The 26244-nt window shown below is 40.5% G+C and overlaps 1 protein-coding gene across 2 annotated transcripts in view; it reads right to left on the reverse strand.

Annotated features, from left to right (window-relative positions):
* Positions 1 to 17825: 17825 nt before the first annotated feature.
* Positions 17826 to 26244, reverse strand: part of LOC147604910 (Trimeric LpxA-like enzyme) — a 109145-nt gene continuing 100726 nt past the window's right edge. Inside the window, exons 5-16 of one of the 2 annotated variants that reach the window (XM_086794013.1) lie at positions 24924 to 25116; positions 24492 to 24754; positions 23504 to 23651; positions 22599 to 22681; positions 21266 to 21499; positions 21058 to 21134; positions 20775 to 20866; positions 19865 to 19947; positions 19698 to 19769; positions 19217 to 19342; positions 18460 to 18533; positions 17826 to 18312 (exon numbers count right to left, since the gene is read on the reverse strand). In XM_086794013.1, the coding sequence (XP_086650139.1) occupies positions 18495 to 18533; positions 19217 to 19342; positions 19698 to 19769; positions 19865 to 19947; positions 20775 to 20866; positions 21058 to 21134; positions 21266 to 21499; positions 22599 to 22681; positions 23504 to 23651; positions 24492 to 24754; positions 24924 to 25116 (1410 nt within the window). In that variant the 3' untranslated portion in view covers positions 17826 to 18312; positions 18460 to 18494. Of the gene's footprint in view, positions 18313 to 18459; positions 18534 to 19216; positions 19343 to 19697; positions 19770 to 19864; positions 19948 to 20774; positions 20867 to 21057; positions 21135 to 21265; positions 21500 to 22598; positions 22682 to 23503; positions 23652 to 24491; positions 24755 to 24923; positions 25117 to 26244 lie in introns of those variants that run through there. The other variant, XR_015265229.1, reaches the window with a different exon arrangement.

Here is a 26244-nt window from a genome sequence, read left to right on the forward strand (position 1 = left end):
ATTAATGGATATTTTTATGTAATTTTTAAGAGAAATTTTAGTTAAAATTATTTTATCCATGAATAGATTTAAATGATGAAAGAGGAATTTCCATCATATTTGGAATTCAATCATTTAAATGGAAAAAAGAAGAATTTTTGGTATATTAGAATATTACATATTTTTATTTAATTTAAAGAGGAATTTTAGATACAATTTATCATAAAAGAGGAATTACCATGATAATTGGATTACACTCATTAAATGAGAAAAATAAGGATTTGAATAAATTTTTAGTGTCAAAAGATGAATTTCCACCATAATTCTACCTAGGGAATTAAGTTCGAGAAATTAAGTAATAGAAAGAATATCTTTGGATATTTTCTTTGGTTAAATCACTAAATTGGTATTTATCCAAAAATAAATCACTAAATTGGTATTTACCCAAAAATAAATGTTTATCTAATGGGAATCCTTGTTAGAACTAAACCTAATGAATTTGGTTAGACTACGAGAGGGACGAACAGTAAACCTACTTGTCCATCTCTCGATCAGAATCAAGAAAAAACTTCGTGACCAATTCTAGTTTCCAAATACAAGGAATAGACTACCGTTGAACTAAACTAGTTTTCCTTTGACCGAACTCACCAAGAATCTAATTGGACAATCAGTCAAGTTGTCCTTTTTATCGAGTTGATTTTTAAGTTGAATCTTCACCCACTTTTGTGTACCCTTAGATGAAACTAGTAGCAAAGAACCTGACCACCAAAGAAACCATGAAAAATTAGCCAGCTTAGAGACCTGCATGGTTTGCCAAAGGCCCTCTTTACACAGGAATACATACTACAAGGATTTGACCCAAAAAAGAATAGATCTACGATACATGCCAATCACGAGGATCTACCCGTGGTGTATGTACTTCAAGAACAAGGATCATGGGTGAGCATAAGGATTCTAAAGACCTACATGTCCAAGCCACTTGTAAGATCTTCCATACCTTGAAAACCTACCTTAAAGGATTCAACAAGGTGAATAGCTCTCAGGGTCAGCATATTTATCATGAAAGCAAAATGTAGTAAATTGGCCTTTGACTTTACCAATCAACCCAACTCTGAGATAGATCTACGGCTAGTAGAGCGTATCTACTAGTACTTATCGTCCCATCATCGCATGTGAGGAGGGCTTTATGATAGAATTTTCACAATGTAGCATGTCAAAGATTTTCCAACCATTTTATGTAAACCCTCTACTTCGGCATGATGCCATCAAAAACTTTTCACTCACACACTGCTCAATATAGTGACACTTTTGAGGTCAGAAGCTTGGCTAGGTAGGGGAGGTTGTTACTCCTTTTTTGCAAAATTGAACATGGAACCTAAAGGTAGAAACAAAGAAGTTCAGCACAGCAACAAAGAGACACAGATAGAAGCCCTCCACCACAAGGCACAGTAATAACATTGTTCAGTTGGGTGGAAGGAATAATTAAAAACTCCCACAAAGAGCTAAAACGATTGCATCAACAAATGCCCAAAAGTGCCCAGGTGACCCCTTGGTTCTTGTGGGCAGTAAAACAGAAAGGTGTACAATGGTTGCACAATGGGTATGAGGTAAGCAAGGTATCATTCACTCATTATGTGCATGTTTGACTGCTTGAGCATGAAGGGAAAAATGAGAAGGTATCGATCTTATGCATTCAAAATTTGAAAGGGTTCACGCTGTGAACAAATTCACAAAGGTTCACGCCATGAATAAATTCACAAAGTTCACACTGTCGTGAACAAATTCACGAAGGTTCACGCCGTGAACAAATTCACAAAGGTTCACATCGTGAACAAATTCAAAAACATTCCTACCGTGAAACGGTAATTTCTCTCACAAGCCAATCAAGTAGCGCCATGTGGTTTTCTTCATTAAGGCAGCCGCCCTGTCCGATAGCTGTGTTATAAAATCAAATTTCTTTCCTCTTTCATCATTTTGCATCGTGTGACCTGCACTTTCAATTTTTGTCGCTTCCGCTCTTGATCGTTCTCTGCATCTCCCATCCCACCATCCCGGATTTTGGACTTAATCGACTATCTCCTTCCGAGGTGGGAGCTTGATCCTTTTTCTTTTCGTTTTCTTTTTCTTCTTGTATTTTTGTTGATCTTCATAATTGATCAAAATCTTGTCAACACTGCTTTGTGTACATACATCGTAATTAGTCTAAACAATTTCTTCATGGTATCCTCACATGCATCTCTATAATAAAAGCAAAAATGAAAACCCTCATAACAAACAACCTTAACTAACGATTCAGGATATTAACACCCTGCGGTTTCACGGAAACTCAGCTTCGTGATCCTGCAGTTTCACGGAACCTAAAAGGTTCACGGAACCTGCAGTTTCATGAAAACTCACTTTTTCTTCACGAAACCTCACCTTTTCACGCCTAACCGGTTCACGGAACCTAACTTTTTCATGGAACCTCACCTTTTCATGCCTAACCGGTTCACGGAACCTCAAAGGTTCGTGGAACCTGTAGTTTTACGAAAACTTACTTTTTCATGAATCTAACCTTTTCACAGAACCTTACTTTTTCATGGAACCTCACCTTTTCACGCGGCCTAACCGGTTCACGAAACCTAACTTTTTCATGAACCTTAGCTTTTCACGCCTAACCGGTTCACGGAACCTAACCTTTTCACTCACACGGAACCTCAAAGGTTCATGGAACCTAACCTTTTCACGGAACCTGACTTTTTCACGGAACCTCATTTTTCATAAAAACTAACTATTTCACGGAACCTAACTTCACGGCCTCCAAATTCACAAAACCACTCTAACCCTGCACCTTCACACCACAACCTTCACCTATCTATTAACACACCCTATGATTTCTTCTACACTAACAAACTCCTCAATTCAACTAATCAATTACCCATCCAAAAAAGAAAAAGAAAAAGAAAAAGAAAAAAAAAGATGGTATCAACTCCACCAGTCTCGCGGTAGACTAATGCAATGTTCATGTACAGATGTCGGCCTCAAAGTCAAAAGCTCTCGAGACCCAGCTGTGCGACTCAAGCCAGCACCACTGGATCCCTAGCAAGTCAGAGAAAGAGGCTAGCGGCACGGGTCCCAAAGTTAAACTGTTTGGGCGCTTATGCCCAGGCCTTCCATGGGGCCATCATTAGCAAAGAAGCTCATGACCTATGGAAAGGTAGCCCTACATCACCACAACCCAAAATGCCTCCAAATTTTGGAGGAGGCCGAAGTCAAAGCAAAGCTGGACAAGGTTGGTTTGGGGAAAATGGCATAGATGCTCCCAAGAAGTATCTCGACACAGAACTCTACACTGAATACATCAAGACCTACTACAAGGTCACCAAAAGGGGAACCATCACCAAAGCTGACGGCACTTCCGAGAAACTCCTCATCACATAAGAGCTCATATGAGATGCTCTGCAGCAACTTCCGTGCGCAATCAAGGTCCACGTACACACCATCGACAAAATGCCTCTAGATGCAATGCTTAAGAAAATTTCTTACAACTCAAATGGGGTAGAGTACGAAAACATCCAGTATGAGGCTTTGAAAAAATTTTGCAGGGCCATGTCCTTGATTATGCAGGTGAAGCTCGTGGACAGATATAACAGGGTCACCTTGAATAGGATTGCAAAAGTACATGAGGAGAAAGAAGAAGACTGGGCCTACTAAGTCCATAAAGAGATGGAGAACTACTTAAAGGCCCACCAATCCAAAATCTGTAACCCATACCTACTCACACAAGTTCTAAATCACGTAGCAAAAAGGCCTCTCCTAGAGCTCGAACCAGAGGAGAACTTGCAGTTGGCACTGCTGCCAGAACAACCCAAATTAATAGTTTAAGATATGCAAGAGGGGCAGGCTATTTTGATGGAGACCCAGGCAATCATAAAGGAAATCAAGAAGGGGCGAAGGAAGAAGACAGATAAGAAGATGAGGGGAGTAATTCCAGATATAGCTTCTGAGTTACAAAGATTAGAGGTGGAAGTGGCCAAGGAAATCCAAACATACAAGAGGCATTGCAAGAGACCACACTCAGCCAAGCCATGCAGGAGCCCCTGCAACAACAAGTTACTCCTCCGACAAGCCCGACTCAAGTAATATTTACAGATCTATCTCCCCTCAAAAAATTAACTCAGGCATACACGCCACAATAGAGACAACGCCCGAACAAGAAGCACCAATACAGGCTGAGGAAAGACAAGGCGTTGAGGTGGCCATAGCTCCAGTACAAGAAACAGAGGCCCCAATTGACGCAAGAAAAAGACAACGAAGTCCAAAGCCATCCAGTCCAAGCAAGAGAAGGCGGTTGGAAGATGAAGTAAGAATACCCCAGCTGGCCTCCCTGCAGAACATAGACTATCAACAATTCTTGTAAGAGACCATGGAAGGACTAAATGAGCTCCTCAACCAACCACAGACTGGGTTGGAAGAAGAAGCAAGAATAAGTGCAATATGGGAGCAAGAACAAAAGGTCTGGTGGTGCCACCTCCTCACAACACACATGCTCCATGATTGTAACGCCGCCCTCTGGAAATAGGTTAACGTGGATGCACACAAGTGTGAAAATTAAAAGACAACTTGGCAGTAGTAGCAGGGCTGCTGAAGCTACCCATAAGGATGTAATCATGAAGAGCTTGAAGGCCACAGAGGATCAAGAGAACATGTATAAAGCCCTGGAGAGAGCAATAACATGGTCCTCAGCCTACAAAGAATCAAGGAAAATGTGGACCTCAAAGAAAAATTAGAACAAGCAAAGGAGCAGCTTCAGAAAGAGGTCACCCACACAAATGAGCTCACTACACTTCATGCACACCAAATACAGGAGCTCCAAACCAATGCCAAGGCCAAAGAAGAAGATTTGCAATGCCAAATCCAGCAGCTAATAGCACAGCTAAAGGCACTGTGGAGAAAAGGGCAACTCATTTGTAGCATGGGAGGGAACAAACAAACAAGGCCCATGTAAAAAAGAAGAGGGTACAAAGAAAAGAGTTGGCACACCAAGAGACAATGACGCAGCTTACACAACAACTACACGACATTCAGAGGCTAGTTGCCCAAAGGCTCCAACAAATCACCAAAGCTCAGGAAAGAGAAGCAACGGCCACGCGAGCCCAAGAGGACGCAACCAAAAGATTCAAGGAATTAGATGCTGCAAAGATGGTCCAAGAAACAGCACTTTCAAACCTCCTTAGCAACACTGACTCCTGCCTACAAGAGTTAGAGCGTCGGCTGGCGGTCCAAGATAGAAGTCAACGGTCGGAGCCTAATGATGATCTCCGCCTCCTCCTTGAGTGCACCTCCGAGTTGGGTCAGCCTGCCAGTAACTCCTCAGGCCCCTCCTGAAACTCTTACCTTGCTTTTGTCTACACTAACACTCTCTCTACTTTAGTATGACATAAATCTATATGAAGATATAGGCCTAGGAGAACTATCACTAATTAAACAAAATACTAAAAGCGATTCTCACCCTACCATAATAATGGGAGTTTTGCGGGGAGACTTAGTATTAACTAATCCACAAGAAATCTTCTTCAACCCTTTACATCCTATAGTGCTAAACCTTGGTGTCGCATCCTCCAAAATTCAGAAATTATGGACAACAGTGTCGAAAAATTAGACCCGTTTGTCCCAAATTACATTCTTGAGACGCTCGCCAACTATGAGGTAGTAGCACATAGTTACCTATGGATTATAAGTCATGGGTGGCTAGAAGTATATAACACTCACCAGCATCTAAATTTATGTGAGTCAACTTTATATCATCCTTTTGGCATTCTAAAACTTTACTCTAATATCTACGTACTTAAAAGCCATGCTAACAAATGTACAACACAATTTTGATGCTACCCACATTGAATATCCCACTATCGATTCCGAAGAGATTCCAGACTTACAAGAATTTATTGTCTCATAAGCTTAGCTACCCACCCCCTAGCATAGGTCAGGGTCAAGAAGAATCCTCTTCTTCATCTTCAAAATCAACTTACCCTGTCTATTCTAATGTCGCTAGTAAGCTACTTAACCCCTATCCTAACACACCACCTACTAACACATCTCAAGAGGATGACTGCATTTTCTCAAACTTGAATCCTCCAGAGATAGATTTTCCCACTAACCCTCTCGCCCCCCGAGGAGATACTGGCACCTCACCCATCTCCACAATGGTACTCTCAAGAGGTACGACATCCTATCCCACAAGATAATATTGAGACATTCACTGATGACACCATTTTGGAATCTTTATCAGGTGTAGATTACGAGGGTTTCATTCGTGCTGGAAACCCTCTTTTGAAGCCAAAGTTAATGTTCAAGGTCCTCATGCAGATAATTCCATTTGAGCCAACTAAACGAATCATGCCAAAAGCTTACTCGGAGATCACCCCAACAAAACAGCACAATGTGCCATACTCTCTCCGAGCTCCATGCCCTGACTTAGAAGAATTAATTCCTTTAGCTGGAGAGGGCACATTATGGGCAAATGTGGCAAAGCACACAAAGTTGGCAAACCCCCAATTAGCTGATCTGCTAGAAATACAGATCGTTACATTCATGATCAGCTACTGCTTCCGAAGGTGGAGGAAAGAACACCCTGTGCTGCACACAAGAGGCACCTATGCCACCATAGTCACCGATGAAGGGCAACCAGATTGGAAGACTTTGGCATACAACCAGACTTACGGAAGGAGTACCTGCAATTCCAGAATATAGCCAAGTATATATGGGCATGCCACCAACATAGTGGGTGGATCCTTTATACATGCCAATTAAAAGAAGATGGACACCGTTGGAATTTTAGGAAACCAAAAGGCGCGACTCACATGTTTGCTACAACTTCCCAATTTTCATGCTAGCAACATTTACAAACATACAGGAGAAAGGACAGCAAATGCTTACATAGATACGGGCATGGCACATAATTCTAGACCTGGCAATTGTGGCTAGCATCAGATTTTTAACATTGGTGGTGGTGTTGATAGACCGACCCAAGGAACCCTATGATGGGTATGAAGCAGAACAACTGAAGGTCGACATGATACGGGCATGGCACATAATTCCAGACCTGGCAATTGTGGCTAGCATCAGATTTTTAACATTGGTGGTGGTGTTGATAGACCGACCCAAGGAACCCTATGATGGGTATGAAGCAAAACAACTGAAGGTCGACATGAACCAAGGGCATCGGGCATCATGATTTAATACCATTGACTACGATATCTTCCAGGCTACATGCATATAACATTTGAAGACATAGTGGATACAGGATTCTGGAGATCCCACTCATCATTCCAACGCACACTCAGAAAGCTCCAATCTAGAAGAAATTTAGTGGATGAGCTTAGTAATGCCATATTAGAAAAATTGAAAGCAAAGGAGGGAAAAGAAACATCTGGGCATGGGCATAATCATCTTTGACCCCGTAGGGAATTGGTATGGTGCTCTATGTGTAGATTGAATCATACTACCGAGTGTCCATAATTAAGAGCAAGGCCATTACTCTATTATGCCCATTGTGTAAAATTAGAAAATCATGACACTTCAATGTGTAGATATCCAAGATTTCAAAATGTTGCATAGCCCCATTTGAGTTGTAAGAACTTTTCTTGAGCATTGCATCCAAAGGCATTCTGTCAATGGCATGTGCGTGGACCTTGACTGTGGGGCGGAAGCTGCAGAGCATCCCATATGAGCTCTTCTGTGATGATGAGGAGTTGCTCGGAAGTGCCGTCAGCTTTGGTGATGGTTCCCCTTTTGGTGCCCTTGTCCTAGGTCTTGAGGTATTCAGTGCCAGAGTTTTGTATCGATACTTCTTGGGAGTATCTATGCTATTTTCCCCAAACCAACCTTGTCTAGCTTTGCTTTGACTTCGGCTTCCTCTAGAATTTGGAGGCATTCTGAGCTGTGGTAATGTAGGGCTACCTTTCTAAGGGCCGTGAGTTCTTCTTTGCTTCTGATGATGGCCCCATGGAAGGCATGGGCATAAGGGACCAAAAAGTTTAACTTTGGGACCCGTGCTAGCCTCTTTCTCTGACTTGCTAGGGATCTAGTGGTGCTGGCTTGAGTCGCACAGCGCTTCTGACTCTGAGGCCGACATTTGTACATGAACATCGCATCAGTCTACCACTGGTGGAGTTGATACCATCTTTTTTTTTATTTTTTTATTTTTTCTTTTTTTTTGGATGGGTAATTGGTTAGTTGAATTGAGGAGTTTGTTAATGTAGGAGCAATCATAGGGTGTGTTAATAGACAGGTGAAGGCTGTGGTGTGAAGGTGCAGGGTTAGAGTGGTTTTGTGAATCTGCAGGCCGTGAAGTCAGGTTTCGTAAAACAGTTAGTTTTCGTGAAAAAATGAGGTTCCGTGAAAAAGTCTGGTTCCGTGAAAAGGTTAAGTTTCGTGAACCTTTGAGGTTCCATGGAAAAGGTTAGGTTCCATGAACCAGTTAGGCATGAAAAGGTGACGTTCTATGAAAAAGTTAGGTTCCGTGAACCTTTGAGGTTCAGTGAACTGGTTAGGCGTGAAAAGGTGAGGTTCCGTGAAAAAGTTAGGTTGCGTGAAAAGGTTAGATTCCATGAAAAGTGAGTTTTTGTGAAACTACAGGTTCCATGACCTTTGAGGTTCTGTGAAAAGGTTAGGTTCCGTGAACCGGTTAGGGGTGAAAAGGTGACGTTCCATGAAAAGGTTAGGTTCCATGAGCCGGTTAGGCGTGAAAAGGTGAGGTTCCATGAAAAAGTGAGTTTTTGTGAAACTGCAGGTTCCATGAACCTGTAGGTTCACGAAGCTGAGTTTCCGTGAAACCGCAGGGTGTTAATATTGTGAATCGTTAGTTAAGGTTGTTTGTTATGAGGGTTTTGATTTTTGCTATGTACACAAAGTAGTGTTGTGACAAGATTTTGATCAATCATGAAGATCAACAAAAACACAAGAAAAAGAAAATGGATCAGCTCCCACCTCGGAAGGAGATATTCGATTAAGTCTGAAATCCGGGATGGCGGGATGGGAGATGCAGAACGATCAAGAGCGGAAGCGAGACGAAAATCGAAAGTGCAGTCACACGATGCAAAATGACGAAAGAGAAAATAAATTTGATTTTATAACGCAGCCGTCGGACAGGGCGGCTGCCTTAATGAAGAAAACCACATGGCGCTGCTTGATTGGCCCTCGTAAGAAATTATCGTTTCATGGTGTGAACGTTTTTAATTTGTTCACAGCATGAACCTTTGTGAATTTGTTCACGACGTGAACCTTTGTGAATTTGTTCATGGTGTGAACTTTGTGAATTTGTTCACGGCGTGAACCCTTTCGAATTTTGAATGCATAAGATTGATACCTTCTCATTTTTTCCTTCATGCTTAAGCAGTCAAACATGCACATAATGAATGAATGATACCTTGCTTACCTCGTACCCATTGTGCAACCATTGTATGATACCTTGCTTACCTCGTACCCATTGTGCAACCATTGTACACCCTTCTGTTTTACTACCACGAGAACCAAGGGGTCACTTGGGCACTTTTGGGCATTTGTTGATGGAGTCGTTTTAGGTCTATGTGGGAGTTTTCAATTGTTCCTTTCCCCCAACTGAACAATGTTGTTACTGTGCCTTGTGGTGGAGGGCTTTCTATCTGTGTCTGTTTGCTGAACTTCTTTGTTTCTACCTTTAGGTTCCCTATTCAATTCTGTAACCGGAGTGGGTACTTTCATTGCTTTGGCAATTCCCAACCCATTTGGCTGAGTTGTCTTTTTCCTCCACACAAGGGTTGGCAAGGTTCTTGCTTGAGTTGGGAGTTGATGTTGTATGCTCTTACTACTCTCTTTTTTATGACTTGAATTGCTTGTGGTGTTGGCCACAGAGTAGGGTTTGGGCACCCACATTGCCATATTGCCTTGGTAGTATCCTTGTGCTCGCAGTAAGTTCTTTTTAGGACCCATTGCTTATGGAACCTTTGAGGTCTATTGGGATGCTTGGAGTCGTGCCAATCTGTTTGTGTCAGCAAGGTTTGACTTTTGATTTTTTTACAGATTCTTCTTGTGGTCCCCATATTATTCATGGTGTCCTTTTTGTCAGGTTGATTTTTAAGTTGAATCTTGGGCACCCACTTCTGTGTACCCTTAGATGTTGGGTATTGTGTGTGCAAGCTTCGTGGGACTGATGCTTGTTCTATTTTATGATGTGTTGCCACCACTGCATTCAGTGTTGTTTGTTCATCAGTTATGATTGGTTTCCCTCTGTTTGTCAAGCTCCATTTGGGTATGGACATGACCTTGTCACCCGTGCTTAACAACGTTGTCCTTTCTTCCCATTGGATATTGCATTTACTTGCACAGATCCAGGATCGTCCTCCTAGAATCATTTCCTCTTCCATGGAACCTGCAAGTATGACAAACACCTTCTCAACCAAGGAATTATTTCTTATGGAAATGTTAACATTTAAAAATCCCTCAGCTCAAGTGAACATATCTTTGGTCATAATGCTCACTCCTAGTCCCCTATCAAGGATCATAGTTATTGTCACTCCTTCCGATTTGATTGATTGAAATGGTGGAGTTCATATCGTTTCCTTTATAGGACTTCCTAATTGCACACTGACTGGTACATCCTTGAATGTCCCTCATGGGTTCTCCTCTTCAGCTTGGTCCGTCTCCTCAATTTCTCCAATGGGTTTAAGATTTTCTTTCATCATTGATAGCCCCCTACCTAGACCTTTCAATATTCCTTGCCTCCTCCCTAAGTCTTGGGGTATATGTGTTACCTTCTTCACATCGACATAGTCGTTTGATCCATATGGTTGGCTGGCAACACTTGCTCCATGAGGGGTGCTTTAAGGAATTATAAAGATCCCTAAAATTCCTTAGGAATATTTGTGGTAGTGTAGAGGTTGCCTGAGAGGCATCCTCGTATTGTGTTATTCCCTCATTTGACTCTAAGACTCCTTTTATATTACAAAGAGTATGTTAATCACATTTGAGAGCTTAGTCCTCACCACCCCCCAAGATCAACCTGACTTGACAGCTGGAGTCTTTTATGAGAAACATAAGGACATGATGCACTTATTGGTGAAAATAGAAATATTTGGAAAGGTGTTGGGATTTGTTTCTGTTATTGAATTTCAAAAAAGAGGCTTGCCACACATGCACATATATTATTGATATTAGAAAGTGGAAGTAAACCGGTTGAGATTGCACACTATGATATGTTGGTATGTGCTGAACTTCTTGATAAGGAGATGTTTCTTGGGGGTTGCACACCATAATTAGTCATTGTAATATCCATGGACCATGTGGGGAACTAAATATGTGCTCTCCTTGCATGGTTAACGGGAGGTGCAAACATCGGTACCCTCAAAATTTTTCCAACACTACTAGCGTTGATGAAAATGGATATCCAACTTACATGCGGAGAGACAATGGTAGTTTCATACAGGTAAAGGATCAAAGGCTGGATAGTCGATGGGTTGTTCCATATAACCCTTTTTTGTCTATGAGGTACAAAGCCCATATTAACATTGAAGTATGCTCTACTATTACTGCCGTAAAGTATTTGTATAAGTATGTATCACTCGAGGGTGATAGAAGTAGAAATCATTACAGGTACAAACATTGGAGACATGGTCTTTATTGCCAGGATAACATTCATACCTACAATGTTGCAATCGCCTTTTGACATGAGAAGGAGAAAATTTCCTATAAGGTTAGCCTTTGGTATGTCAATAAAGAAGTCTCAAGGACAAACATTGAGTGTATTGGGACTTTACTTGGCCACACAAGTATAGCTCTAGAAGTGGAGGATAAAAAAATACCATGGTTCCACTCTTTTATAACAAGATCATTGTATATGGACCTAGGTGACCAAAAGAGCGTAAACGATGTCTTTCCATGTACTTCAAATACAATGGGTGCCATAAACATGAATACCCTTGAATTTCTCTCAGCATCTGGTGTTCCAGATATGCCATGTCATGATATTACCAATAATCTACCAGGTGGTGTCAATACTCAGGTGATGCGTATCATAATTAGGAGGGAGGTATCTTGAAGCAAACATCTTTGAGCTTTTCCCCTATGGACAAGCATAACATGATCTTCTCCGCTGTCCTCAAAAAGAAGTTGTGGGCTAGGTTGAGTCAGCCATGCAATAGCGCCCCAAAGAAAATAGATAGGATCACTTCTCAATCTACCCAACAGCTGAGCTATAGATACGAAGATCCTTTGTCCTCCTTTGCACTCCTATAACCATTGATACATTATCTTAGATGGATCTAGGCTATTAGATACCTAGATCCTCTATAACCCCATTGATACATTATCTTGGATGGATCTAGGCTATTATACCAAGATCCTCTATCGTACTTTGCACTCCTATTACCATTAATACATTATCTCGGATGGATCTAGGCTATAGGTACCAAGATCCTCTGTCCTACTTTGCACTCCTATTACCATTGATACATTATCTTGGATGGAGCTAGGCTATTAGATACCTCGATCCTCTATGCTCCTCTACACTCCCATAAGCACTGATACACTATCCTAAATGGAGCTGGGCATCTAGGATAAGAGGGGTCCATGCCAAAAATAGATCTCCACTAGATAACCCACCATGTAGAAATAACCAGAAGAAGTAGGAAATTTGGCTCATCTTGTACAAGTGCTCGAGTCTGTCAGAATCTCCTCTAAATGGGGGATGTATTGTTTTAAGCCTCTAGTGAGGCCTAAGAGTAAAAAAATTTTGGGTTTGTCTAAGCATGAGTAACTTGGCATTACACACAATGTAGATGAAGAAAGATACACTCCTCGTTGGGGTTAATCACGTCAATCCATTCCCATTCCAATGTCGTTATCTCTGATAGGGCATCCACCATATAACCATACGCACCACCAAGCACGAGTAACCACCATCACTGGGGAAGGGCCAATACACTAACACTTCTTAGAGTGCGACCCACTACTCTCACATAACAGGACAGATCACACAACTAGGTGTGATTACCTATACATCACATCTCTCCATCTACCATCTAGAGAATGAATGGAATAGAAAGCAAGACCCTCTTCCTCCTCTTACTTTGGAAATCCCAACACCGTGTCCCAAAAAACCCCCCATACAATTGATACTTATCTAAAAATGCTTTAGTGAACTGTACATCACATGTCTCCATATGCCATCTAGACTGAATGGAATAAAAGGCAACAACCTCTTCCTCTTTTGGCTTCAAGAATCCCAAGATTTGAAGGGGCACACGTGTCCTAGAAAAAACCCCAATGACAAGTGATGATACTCATCTAAAAATGTACTAGTGATCTATTGGTTAGGTATAGCTGCATAAAAACTCTATGTTATCCATTGGTGGCTTCCTCTAAGATGCTTGGTAGACACTGGCTAGGTAGCCAGGTGGCTAGGGGTCTGCCAAGATCATCTCATCTTCCCTAATACAATGGTCAAAGAGCCTACATTGAATGCTCTCTAGATAAGCTTTTCATATACTTTTTTGACCACAAAATGATGATGATAAGGTGATATTTTTGGTACCTTCATAGTTTAATTTTCCTAAGCTTGTGCTAAGTGGTATCCCTAACCATCAATTGGTAGGTATCAGAGTAGCTTATAGAGGAATCTTTCCAAAGCTATCTGTACTAGGTCTTAGAACACTTGCCTCTGCCATCATACTTGTCATATCGGTTACCATGTGCACCTACATCCTACTGCTATGAGAATATATTGAGGATGGAAAGGGAAGTAAAAAGGAGCATGCAAATCATGCTTATGCATAGAGCCTTAGATCAAGGACAACTAGTCCACAAAAGCAATGACTGAGCCACTCCACAAAGATAATGACTAAATTTGAGGAGAGCGAAAATACAATTGATTAAAAATGGATTAAGCTTATAACTTTGCATATATTTTAAAAAGGCCTTTCTAAAGTGTGTCTAAAAGATTCCTCCTTTCACTCACAGGTGGAAGGCCCTATGTAAGAGGTGTTTCTATGCATAAATTTGGGAGCCTATAAATTGAAAAAAAAATCATTGATTCCATTTTCTCATTTCGGTTCTATTACAAAATGAAATAATTTCTCTATTTCATCTGTAAGTGTCTTGAAGTGTGATCGTCTTCATGTATCACACTCAAGCTGTTGGACTAGGAGATTATTGATACTCGTTTGGAGACTACCTATCAATCAAAGTGTGAATTATGACTTTCAACTCAAGGGAGGCATTGATCTTTCTTCTTTCGTTATTTTGAGTGATATATAAGAAATTTTCTTTTTACTTTTATTTCTCTCATTTTTCTCTTCTTCGTGTCTCTTTAATTCTCAAACCATGGGTGATAATCCATTATCACCCACTATTCAAGACCACTATGTAAGATAAGCTCAATGCACTTCAAGAACAAATAGCTTTAGAGAGGGAGATAATAAGGAGAATAGAAAGTTATCCTACTATAGAAAGAGGAGTAGATGAAATTATGGTCTAGAATCATCTAACATCGAAGAGGATTATATCCATAGGACTATTCATGCAACCCTTTGGACATATAATTCTAGAAAAGAGAGTAAAATCAATCGTAAAGCATTTACTTTCTAAAATTATGTCACGAAGAAGGATGCAAGTGTTGTTCTTTCTTTGGTGGATTGTCCAAAAATTAATGATTACTTTTTTTGGAAAGAGATAAAAATCAAGGGTGCTAGTTTGGTGAAGCAATGGTGCTTTATGTTGGAATTTTATGAAGAAGAGCCTACATAAAATCGACAACAGTTTGAGAGCTTTCCAAAATCTTATTAAGAAGAATTTCTTGCCACCACAATACCAAGCTAAAGCTAGATTATAGTGGGATATGCTTTCTCAGCTAGATAAGGCGACTAGAGAAAGATATTGTATCTGCTTATATAGACTAGAAAAAGAGATTGTGCCTGCTTATATAGATGAATTCTTCTTCATCTAGAAAGGAGACTAGAGAAAGAGATTATGTCTGCTTATATAAATAAATTCTTCTTCAACTTTAGACCATAGATAAAGTTCATGAGAAAGAGTAAAAGAGTAAATTTATAACTGGTTTGAGACTACTACTAGAGAGGAAGTTGGCATGTTTCACCCAAATTCTCTCAGCTGTACTATCTCTCTAGCTATGAATTGTGAAAGAAAGAATGGAGTTCCAAAAGGAGTACAAGGTTTTACAGAACGTCCAAGTTGTGGATTGTTTTCTAGACCTATTACTACTAGAGCCATTATAAGAGTTTTGGCACCTTATCTTCGTAAGAGTTTTGAAGATCTACTTTGGAGATGAATCTATGTATGGAAAGACTTAGAGAGTCATTATAATTTCAAGATCATGAATACTTAGAAACTAAACCTGGTTGTTTTTTTCCTATTCATAAGAATCTTAAGGATATATTTTGGAGATAAACCTATGTATATCTAAGTACAGATCATGGAGTTCTAATAAGTGTGAAATCATGTTTATTGTTAGATGCTTATTGAAACTGATTTTTTCTTTATCCATCATAGTATGAGAAAACATTTTATCTATTTTTTCCATCAATATCGATGGAAAGACGTTAACATTGTGAAATTCGAAGGCTCAGAAATCTGAAATGTATTTTTAAAGAGAGGCTTAATTTATAAGAGCATATGAAAAAATGTGCCCTTCTATTAAAAAAAATGGACGGACAACTTATAAAAAGTGACCTCGGTGGCATTGGGTGCTATGTCATCATCCAAAATTTCAAAACAAGGTTGTGTGTGTCATGTGACAAATGAAGATACACATCGCTACGTGGCACTAGTATGATATGTACGTTGGGTTGGGTTGCCATGCCTCAAACAATGTAATAATCTTAACTCCCCAAGAAAAGGGATGTATACAAAATGTATAGAAATCTTCAAGTTGGAGGAGTATACATATACATCACCTTTTTATTTACTCCCATCTCACAACACACAAACACACGCATCTTTTTATTCACCTCGCATCTCATGACACACACAACTAACCCTGTCATTGCCAACTCTTAAGGTACATCTCTAGATGGGAAGACTATGGTGGACGCAAGCTTGGCCCGTGATACGACCCATCACCTAGAGAACCCTTAACCTTCCATGTACCTCTAAAGAGCTTCAGGACATGCAACCTTTTCTTTTGACTCCAATTCAATACAAACAAAACCTCACCTTGGATGACGTATTCGTTACGAAGAAGCACAATCGCTTTAGGTATCACGCTATGAAGATGTGCACCGCCACTTACACATGCAAATCATTCCATAGTGGTTGTGGCATTCATTTCACCAATACAAGGTACAAAGTACTTCTACTAACTATCGATATTTAAAGGCTCCAAGCCATTTCCTCAACAGAAAGAGACCTCGCATGAAGAACTTCTACATCACCTATGCCTTTCATACCATCTCGACAAGTTACTTACCACCAAGGCGACCCAAAGCATCTCACCAATGTCCTACATTCGATTGTAGTTCACTCTTGAACCAACCTCACATGCCAACTTCATGGTATATCCTAGACCATCCACATCTCTCAATTGTGATAGCAACTTCACGACCGACTTAGGTGACACGAGAACATGGTCACTATTAGATAGGAGGGTATGTAATCACTCCATAGGTTACGGTTTTACCCGCTCAACCTACCGTAAGACTTTTTGCTATCTTACTCAATCAAACATGTGCTTATCTAACACAATGCTAGAACATGTACTTATCTAACACAATGCTAGAACATGTAAAGTGGCCCAATGTGCCTTAGACTTCATCTACATATTAAGACTAGTAATAGATGCCAAACCATGTACATACTTAATTTCAAATAAGAAAACTCTAAGGATTTCATACACATACTTAAGACTACTAATAGATGCCGAACCATTTTTATGTTTGAACGGTCTAGTGTAAAAATTAATCACGTATTTTTTGATAGGAAGCAATGGACAATCATTTCCTTGCAAGAGAATACTCCTAAGCTCCTTTGTTCACAACTCTTGTTTGCACGTATGCTACTGAATCTTGCTTGCTCGATGGATGCATGTTACATAAGTTTGTTTGTAGATTTTCCCTACATAAGCTTTCTTCTTATTCCCCCCGCTTTTTTTGACAGAATAGTTGTGAAGGCTAACTCTTTTTACTTCCATAAAGGCATAGACGTCTTTTCCTTGATCCTATTAGCAAAGAAGCATTCCAATGTGACAACAAGGAGTGAGAAAGCAACGATGGACAAGTTAGTGCACCCACATCGAAAAGTTGCAATATAATACTTTTGAGCTCCCTTCTTCTCTATTCTTGCTTGCATGTATGCTACATAAGTTTGTAGTTTTTCCCCTTAAGTAAGCTGCTTCGAACCATCTAAAGACTAACAATTTTTGCCTCCATAAAGGCATAGAGTTCAGCCTGGGTTGGATATCAAGGAGCAATGCAACTTGTAAAATTGTATGGTTAGGAAGGTTACTTATAGATAAGGACCTACTAAAGTCCTTTGTGATAGCATTCTAGCATAGATTTGCCTAGTTTGCATGCCACATTAAAGCATATATCAAGATGCAATTTCACTACACTGAGGGAAAATGATGGATAAAGAGGTTGACTAGAAACACTATTCTACATAATAAATTGCATATATTTTTGCAAAACCGTTCAGTCAGTAAGTTCATGGTTACTTTGAAAAAACTTGTCATCGAGCAAATATAACTTTATAACATTTGGCTCTAATTAAAACTAAACAATGGGTTATAGCACTTGCGTGATGATTATTGAGATATTACACCACAATTCAAAATCTACTTGTACCGATTAGATCTATATATCTCCAAGAAGCCGAAGTTATTAGTCAAAAATATTTAAGTGTTGTCCATTCCACAATAATACAAAATCTCGAGTCTTCTTCACCTATTTTCCACCATTCATATTATTGAGTGGTTTCATTATTCATATTGGTTCTCGAGTTATTGAATTGACCTTGGTTGCTGCCAAAATTTATCCCTCTACACACACAAATGAGAGAGAAGAGAAGAAGAAGAAGAAGAAGAGGAGGAGAGTGTGTGTGAGATCAAAGTGCAGAAGGCACACTCGCTCTTCTGATAATGAAGGAAAATTTTAGATAATTATTTATACACCGGAATTAAACTTCAGTTTTCCACCAACAGAAGCAGACAGCTTGTTCCACTTCTTGATCAAAAAATTGTCCTGGAAATGTTGCTATCCTAGGATGCTTGCCTTGGGAGCAACTGCCTTGAGAGGAGTATGTCCATCTTACCATCCTCTGTGCATTTCTCGTTTTTTACCCCATGCGTATGAAGATTGCCTGTTCAATCTGTTTTCACATTGGACAAGATGAGAGCCCTGGTCATTAACCTCTTGAAAGCATGAGACACTTCTTTGTTTGTCTCTACCTAGACAATCTCTTCACCAAATAATGGAGTAAATATATCCGCAATGTTGTAAGGACACGAAAACAAACCTGTTTTTATCCTCCTCTTTGGACGCTAATATTTCTTAGGGATCCTCCTCCTCTTCAGAAGCTTCTTGGAGCCACTACGGATTACACATGAGGCTTTGTTAGCAGAAAAGGAGAAGAACCAGCTTGAAGCTTTGAAAATGTTGCTAGACCAAATAAAATGAGGTGTCTTGTTAGAGTCTCACCATGCACCATGCATTGCAACCACTTGGGCTAACTTAAAAGTGGAAGTTCCTGGAATGGGTGCAGAAGGCACAAAGGGCACACATCAGCAAAGGCAACAACCTTGACATTCTAGCGTTGGCATGGGTGGTGAGGAATGACTTTACAAGCCTCGACTCTGTGAATGAGAGGGTACCAAAATGATACAGGTTTCAAACGCAACTCCAAAAGGCAAAAGTGTGGTCATAAAGAAATCTGAGACAAAGGTGATGAGAGTCACCAGCATAGCTGCAAAAAACGTGAATGGGAAAAAGAAATTGGCAGATGTGTTAAATTGGGATGTGTCTGGCACGCATTTGAAAAAAAGCCCTCGTGTCGCTTCTCTGTTGCGAAAGGCATGTGTGTAGAAACAGTGCACATGCCTGTAAGGGTGTGGGCAGCACGTGCATGTGCTAGTGTACATGTTCACAAGTGTGCGTGCATATGCCCATCCATGTGCATGGAGTCACTTAACAATTACAGATCTTCCTTATTTCTGTGTATACACCTGCATTAAGTTAGATGCGCATGAGGTCACTTAACCATTAAGAATTTTTACCTTGATAAAAGGCTCACACTGCCTGACAAAAATCTTGTCTGCTTCATCTGCCTCCTGCTTCTCCGAGGCCCAAGACAATATGGCATCCTCTGATATTGTATCTTGATCATAAAGCACACGTAAAATCTGCATAATGCAACGACACTATCCGTTATGGCTGTTGGCTTTTCTGATCATCATTTTGGATGGTCATATAGAAACAATCCTTACACCTAGCCCTTACCCCAAGGTCCAGAACTACTAAACCGACAAAATAACCTTTACAAAACATACAGCTCTGCTTCTGCCTTTCTGTATATTGCCCCCCCCCCCCCCCCCCCCCCCCCCCCCCCCCCCCCTCCTTCCTCTTCCCCCCTCGCTCCAGCTCTCACAGAGACACATGTTAATGGTTTTAAATCTATAATTAGAATCTAAGACTTAGTTGATAATAACATAAAGACTAAGGCAGGTGAACCAAGGACAGATACAAGCTCATACTTACAGGGCAGAAGATAGGTGCGAATTCCTTTCCAGACTCCAGGCAGATCTCTTCAAATTTCAGCAACACTTCCACCTTTCATATGTAAGCAGATTTAGAAGTGCTTCAGATGTCTGTTTGCAGCGTTCTAATGCAGCCCTCAAACTGCAAACTTGACTTGTATAATTTACCTGGTCATCCTCAGTTGTTAAGTAGTGCTCCATAATATTTTTCCACTTGCCAATCAACCTTCTAGCGTTTGCAAACAATTCACCTGAATCCGAAAAGAAGATTCAGTTGGTCCCACTTGAAAGCATGCAGAGCAAGAAAAGCACCAAACAATGGATGTGTTGTTTTTAAAACCGTTGCACCTCTTTAGTGGAAGCACATTACGGTGGAAAATTGAAACGGTAACCGCTGCCTCTTAAAGAATAATGCAAAACACACACCGGGATGGCATTTCAATAAGAAATCATAACAAAAAATGGTAGGAATTGTACTAAAAAATAAGATGACTACATTCATCAGCGTCTGTAGGGCTTGCCAATATGCGCATGTGCACACACATACGTATGCACGTGGATGAGGAGGGACATCAGCTGGTTGGGCTTACACGATCTCACCAACAGTGTACATGCATGACCATGTACATCTAAAGGTAAATGCAAAATGAAACAGTCACTTCAACTGTCAAACTCTCGTGTTTGGTGGTCCGGAGCAGCCGGGCCTATGGTTGGGTCGGTGAGACCATCAACTGCTTTCCGTGTCTTCTTAAGAGTTTGGTTGTGTGTTTGGTGCTCTGGATACAAGTGAATCCCTGGTGGTTCCAGAAAGTGTGGAGGGTGTAACATAAACCACGTGATTTGACATCCCTATGCATTCTCATGAGTAGATATGATTCTACATATCAATACATATATGCCCTGTTAAAAAATGAAAACTACACAGGTAACTCAAGATGCTGAATCTCCACAACTTCTCTACAGGTAAAAGGTATGCTGACAAAGGCTTGAAAGCCACCTCTTTCTCAAGATAGATTTTCCATTCATGAGCACAAATGTTGGAAAACCCGATTTTCACATACAAGGTTTCCAGACTTACTATCTTTACTATGTGGTTCTTCCAAGGCCAGGTTAATTATGGACTTGAAAATAGCCCCTGCGCAATCTGAAGAACTAGCATTGAAACCTAACCTGTTAAACAAAACAAACATAAGCTATAAAAATCCTCCTGTGGCTTTGAAAAAGATTCTGTTGACAGCAGATTCTTTTTGTGAGTCTCTCTCCCCCCCATGTAAGCACAAGGACACCCTCACAAGCGCAACCCAATATTATGAGCCAAAAAGTGCAAGCATCTTTTTGTGGCCTGTAGCAGCGATTCTCACCTCAAAGCTTTCACTTCTAGAATGACATTAGTTTCAGGCACCCCTTCAAAAAATAAACGCCTAAAGGTCTCCTCTGCCTGCATCAGAAATCAACCGCATGTCAACAAGTCCAACAGATGAGCCAAACAGGAGTTTCTAAACATCTGAATCAAGTGATGCCAGAACACATTGCAAAATGATAGCAGCAGCAAAGCTATTCGAGTCAAACCTCTTTCTCGAAATAACGTTTCTTTTTCAAGGCATCTTCTACTTCATCCTCTTCCTCATCAACTCCAACAGTGACTCCAGCATCTTGATCTGCATCATCTAAATCAGCCTGCTCCTCTCTCAATCTCATCTCTTCAATTTTATCAGTTGGAATAGGAGCCACAGAGTATCTCCACTCCTCATCATGACTCGTTTCCTTCACAGACCATCTATATCCAGCTCCTGAAGTTCCTACCTGACACCAAAAAGCACAACTCGGTTACACTGATATGAAATCAGTACAGAGAAAACTATGAACACCCTTATTATCACCATTTGTTAATATACTGAACAGAAATGCAAGTTTCTTGCTCCCACATGTTCCTAGTACCTAGTTTGGCAATATTTCATGTACATATGTTGAAGAAGTGTGGTTCCAGTGCCTAGCACCTGTGCTGATCTTAAGAACTGAAAGTATCATATCATTTCTGATACCTCACGAAACTGTGCGATAGCACATTGTTGACTGCTAATATGTGAAAAGAAAGGTTGCTGGAATTCCCAGTTGTACAGAGCGCAGGAGAACAATGGCAGCAATGCACATATGATCATGGAGTGATATGGGAAGAGGCAGGTTCCCCTTCCAATTATAAAAACAGCCCCACAGATTGCTAGGCTGGTTGCACTGTTTCAGGCAACCAACCAACTGGCTGGCATGCTTTGATCAGTTTGCCAGCCCCATCAAAGCAATAGAATTGAACTTTCAAGAACAATCACATACAAGGTTCAGGAGGATAACTGATATCCTTCATTTAAAAGCCACTGCTGAAATTCTACGCCTGAACACCTTTCCCTTGCCATTCATGTTCGCATGGCAACTCACAGTTGCCTCAAGTTTGTATCCACCACACCTCCTTAGGGAGATGTGATAGATGGTGTCACAAACCTTCGATGGAGTCCTCCACATGACGTGATAAGGGCAAGGCTGTACCGTATATGTACACAATAGATCACCACCCAACAAATCCCTCACCACCGCCCCCCCCCCCCCTTTTTAAAAAGTGACGTATGTGCATGAAAACCACTTCGAATTCCCCAAAAAGGGTTGTGACTTAGTTCAGCGGTCATGAGAAAAAGTAGCAGTGTATAAACAAAGGCATTCCCAGCTTGACTGATTCTATTTGGTACAGAAAACAGAGAGAAATTAGGGAATAAGGTTAGAAGACGGAGACGGTATGCTTTAAAATTCAAGCATTCATGTAGCAGAAGCAAATTTCGAAAAGCACCCATTCTGAGAGAAGACTACATCAGCAATGATGGCATCAAACAGGAAACAGCATTGTAGCACATATCACCTCTGATTCATCCCAAACTTGTGATTGAGAACCTTCCTCAACCTCAGGTCCTGATCCCAAACCATTAGAGGATCCCTGTTCGACTGTTTAAACAAAGATAAACATTAGTATTTGATTTCCAGCAGCTATAAACCAACGCTGCAAAAAAGTATATATATAGGAAATCAGTGGTTATCTAGAAGGTGAACATCGAATCTCAAATGGGCATCCATTTCGCAGATATGCTTATATTTAATGCTCCAAATTCCTGTCTATTTCCTAGTTATAAAGGTTTTAATCTTTCAATGTAAGTGAGCTCATGGGGCCCACTAGATTAGCAAAAGGCACCTTCTACTCTTGCTAAAATAGCCCTTCTGTTACAGTGCATACATGCCACCAAACCTGGCCTGTTCTGATGGATATTTCCATAAGCCCCCTGTACCTTCCAGGAGGATCCCAAACAATTGGGAATTGAGCCCCCTCAGCCTGTCATCTTGGAACAATCCTGACACTTCACTCCTGGCCGTCATCCGTTTGCATTTTTGCATCCAGTTGCAATTTATAAATGAACATGAGGGGGAAGTCAGAAAATAGTTTTCTCTACTGCAACGCTAGCTGCCCAACAATCTCATGTGCGTAATGGCCACGTGCTTTGGGCAGCAAGGGCACTTGATAAGTCATGCCCAGCATGAAAGAAAAACTCAACCCAGAGGGTTGTCCACTCCTGCAGAAATAAAAGTTGCACCTGTTTCTCATCTCTGTTTAGTTGTTTCTAGAACTACCTTATAGATCCTGGAATCTTTTATCGTTTCTATAAACTACCTTGTAGGTTATCTAGACAATGATTCTGTTAGAGACCAAGCCGAAAGAATCTGCCTTGTGTGCAACTAGTACAATTCTTTTGATCTTTATAAAACAACAAACACCTTGAGTTGGTTTTGGAGGACTTTCTGAGGTACCACTTGCAGTCTCCACATACTCCAATTCTTCATCGCTACTGTCCTCCTCAGTTGGCTGAGCAATGAGTGAGATTTTAGAATATGATGGAACAGTAAAATTCTGTCCAATAACAACCTGCAAGAGCAACATGAAGCAATGCATCATTACTTATGTCAAAAGAGAAGATCCAAGTATAGGTCATCTTTCCTTTAAAAGAGCTGCCTTAAAACATGAACTTTTCCCCACCCTTTTAGTTTAAGAGTTTGAAAAAAGCGTCGTCTTCCCATAAAACACACGCGCAGGCACTGGATCTTAAATAGTCTACTAAGGCAGCAAGAATGAAGCTACTGTGAAGACAAGAATACTACAAACCCAACTCTAGTTACGATAAATTCAATGGTATTTGGTGCTGGCTCAAGAATCACTGACAGTAGGCAGCAATGCATATGACTAGCCACGCAGACCCTCAAACGATCAGCTAAAATGGCACATGTGCAATCAATAAAAAACATACATCCGTTCCCCACTGAAAGAAGGAAACACCAAAACACCTTGCAGATGTGTTGTATGTTCCAAGCTTGTAACAAACTTTTGCTCTAAAAGCGCAATATCATTAACAAAACGTCAGAAAGTGCAAAAAAGTATTCTTTAGGCTAAAGCAGGCCACCAGGGCATGCAATCAGCCGCAACTGATTAGTATTATAAGTGAATCAATCTCTTTCACTCATGCAAAACTCAACTCTCTGCCTCTTTGATGGCAGTGGGGCCTTGTCCTCTACATGACCGCCTTATCCCTTCACACTAATACCCCATGAGCACCTCTCTGGGAGTTCAAGCTAGCAAATCTTGGGCTCATGCACTAAAGCCCCAGCATTAAAGCCAAACAGATCTTCTTGATGTCAAAGCAACAACTCTGACAGAAGAGGGGAAAAAATTTTCATTTATTAAAACTTTCCGCTAAGGTACAGTCCTTACACTGAAAGATAAGACGGCACCCGGTTCAATCACAACACCGGCTTTCACGACACACCCATCACAAACCACTGCATATCGTATATGTGCATTATCATGAATGGTCACATTATTCCACACATAGCTTCCCTCAATAATAACATTTTTCCCAATGACACAGCTGCGGCCAATCACGGAGTTCGAAATAACGCAATCGTCATCAACAGACGTCCCTTCTCCTAATACGGTTGCAGGACCAATGTATGCAGAGCGCGGCAATAACACACCTGGCCAACAACATGGTACAAAATAAGATTTAATGGCAACCACACACGCGTGCACACACACACACACACACAGGTTGACATTGACCGCAATTTCTTATTTTTATCTGGACAGTACCTAGTCCACATGAAGTTTGGAAACAAATTAATTTTAAATTATCATAAACTTTACCATTTTCTCGGTACACATTGCAGCGCTCAATCTTCAATCCAATATTGTTGCCGGTAAACCGTATATCTGGCACGATAGGGTAAGTCCATCTGTGTATGATGTCCTTGCTTACAGAGTCATATGACCTTAGATTATCAATGCGTGCTGCATACTCCCCCGTTATTTCAAAGGTGAAAATCTTGTTCCCGGATATCTTTGCAAGAAAAAATCATCATAAAACCCCACATATTTATTCAGACAAAACAGGGAACTCCCCCCCCAAAAAAAAGGCATAAAGCCATAGATCACAGTAGGTTTTGATGCTATGAAACATACTGTCAGCCTCATCATTTGCCCAAAAAAAAGGGTGATATCTTACTTAAAGCAATTTCTACCAATCTCTACATCCAGTATGTCAACATCAAAAGAAATGCTGAGATACAAAATCTTGACCATCTAGAAATCTGCGTACAAAGTTCCAGTTGAACAGCTTTATTGGGCGTGACAGAGACTGCTTGATATTGAATCCTTCTTATGTCAGCAGTATGCCATTCAGCGACTTATACCAATTATGTATTCAAGTTGCAATTCTCTGTACTGAACCTAAGAAACGAATCTGAGAAAGACCAAATAAAAAGTCTGAACTGTTCACTGAATGCCCTAGACTAAAACATTTTTATATACTAGAAAATACCCAAAGCATACCTGCACATGAAAAACTACACTGCAAGGAGAAGAACTTAATGTGAAAAAGTGTAATCAAACGCATCTATATTTTATAGGAACGTGTATATACACCATAGTTGCATGCAATGGAAACAGATGTGATGTCTCCGCTAGAAACATTAGGTCTTTAACATTATATAGTAGCTGTACATAGAAATGATGAAAAAAGTTGAGAGAAATGAATTTGGGATAGATCATAAGCTAATAGAGACACAAGGAAAGAAACTAGGGGAAAATCATGGGATATTTCTCAAGTGAGATTAGGAAACAGGGAAACAGAAATGGAAATGGCTCCTCCTGAGAAACCGAGTTTCTGCAACTTTTGTCTAGGAAACGGAGGTTTCCTGTTACTATGATATACACACATTCATACATAGATACATGTATGAATGGTCATGCATATGTATGTATGTATATGTATTCCTATTTGTATACGTATACGTATATGCATATCTATACCGCACATTGAACTAGCCACATGGCTATCTATACTACCTTTTTATCAACGTATGTTCATAGTGTATACCTAGATGAATCCAGGAACATGCCCAAATTCACCTTTCAGGAACGTGCATGTTACATACTCATGGTAGTCAACCCACAAGACTATATACCT

The sequence above is a fragment of the Cibotium barometz genome, chromosome 60 (genome assembly GCF_041138505.1).
Source record: "Cibotium barometz isolate CiBa-2024 chromosome 60, ASM4113850v1, whole genome shotgun sequence".
Taxonomy (NCBI): domain Eukaryota; kingdom Viridiplantae; phylum Streptophyta; class Polypodiopsida; order Cyatheales; family Cibotiaceae; genus Cibotium; species Cibotium barometz.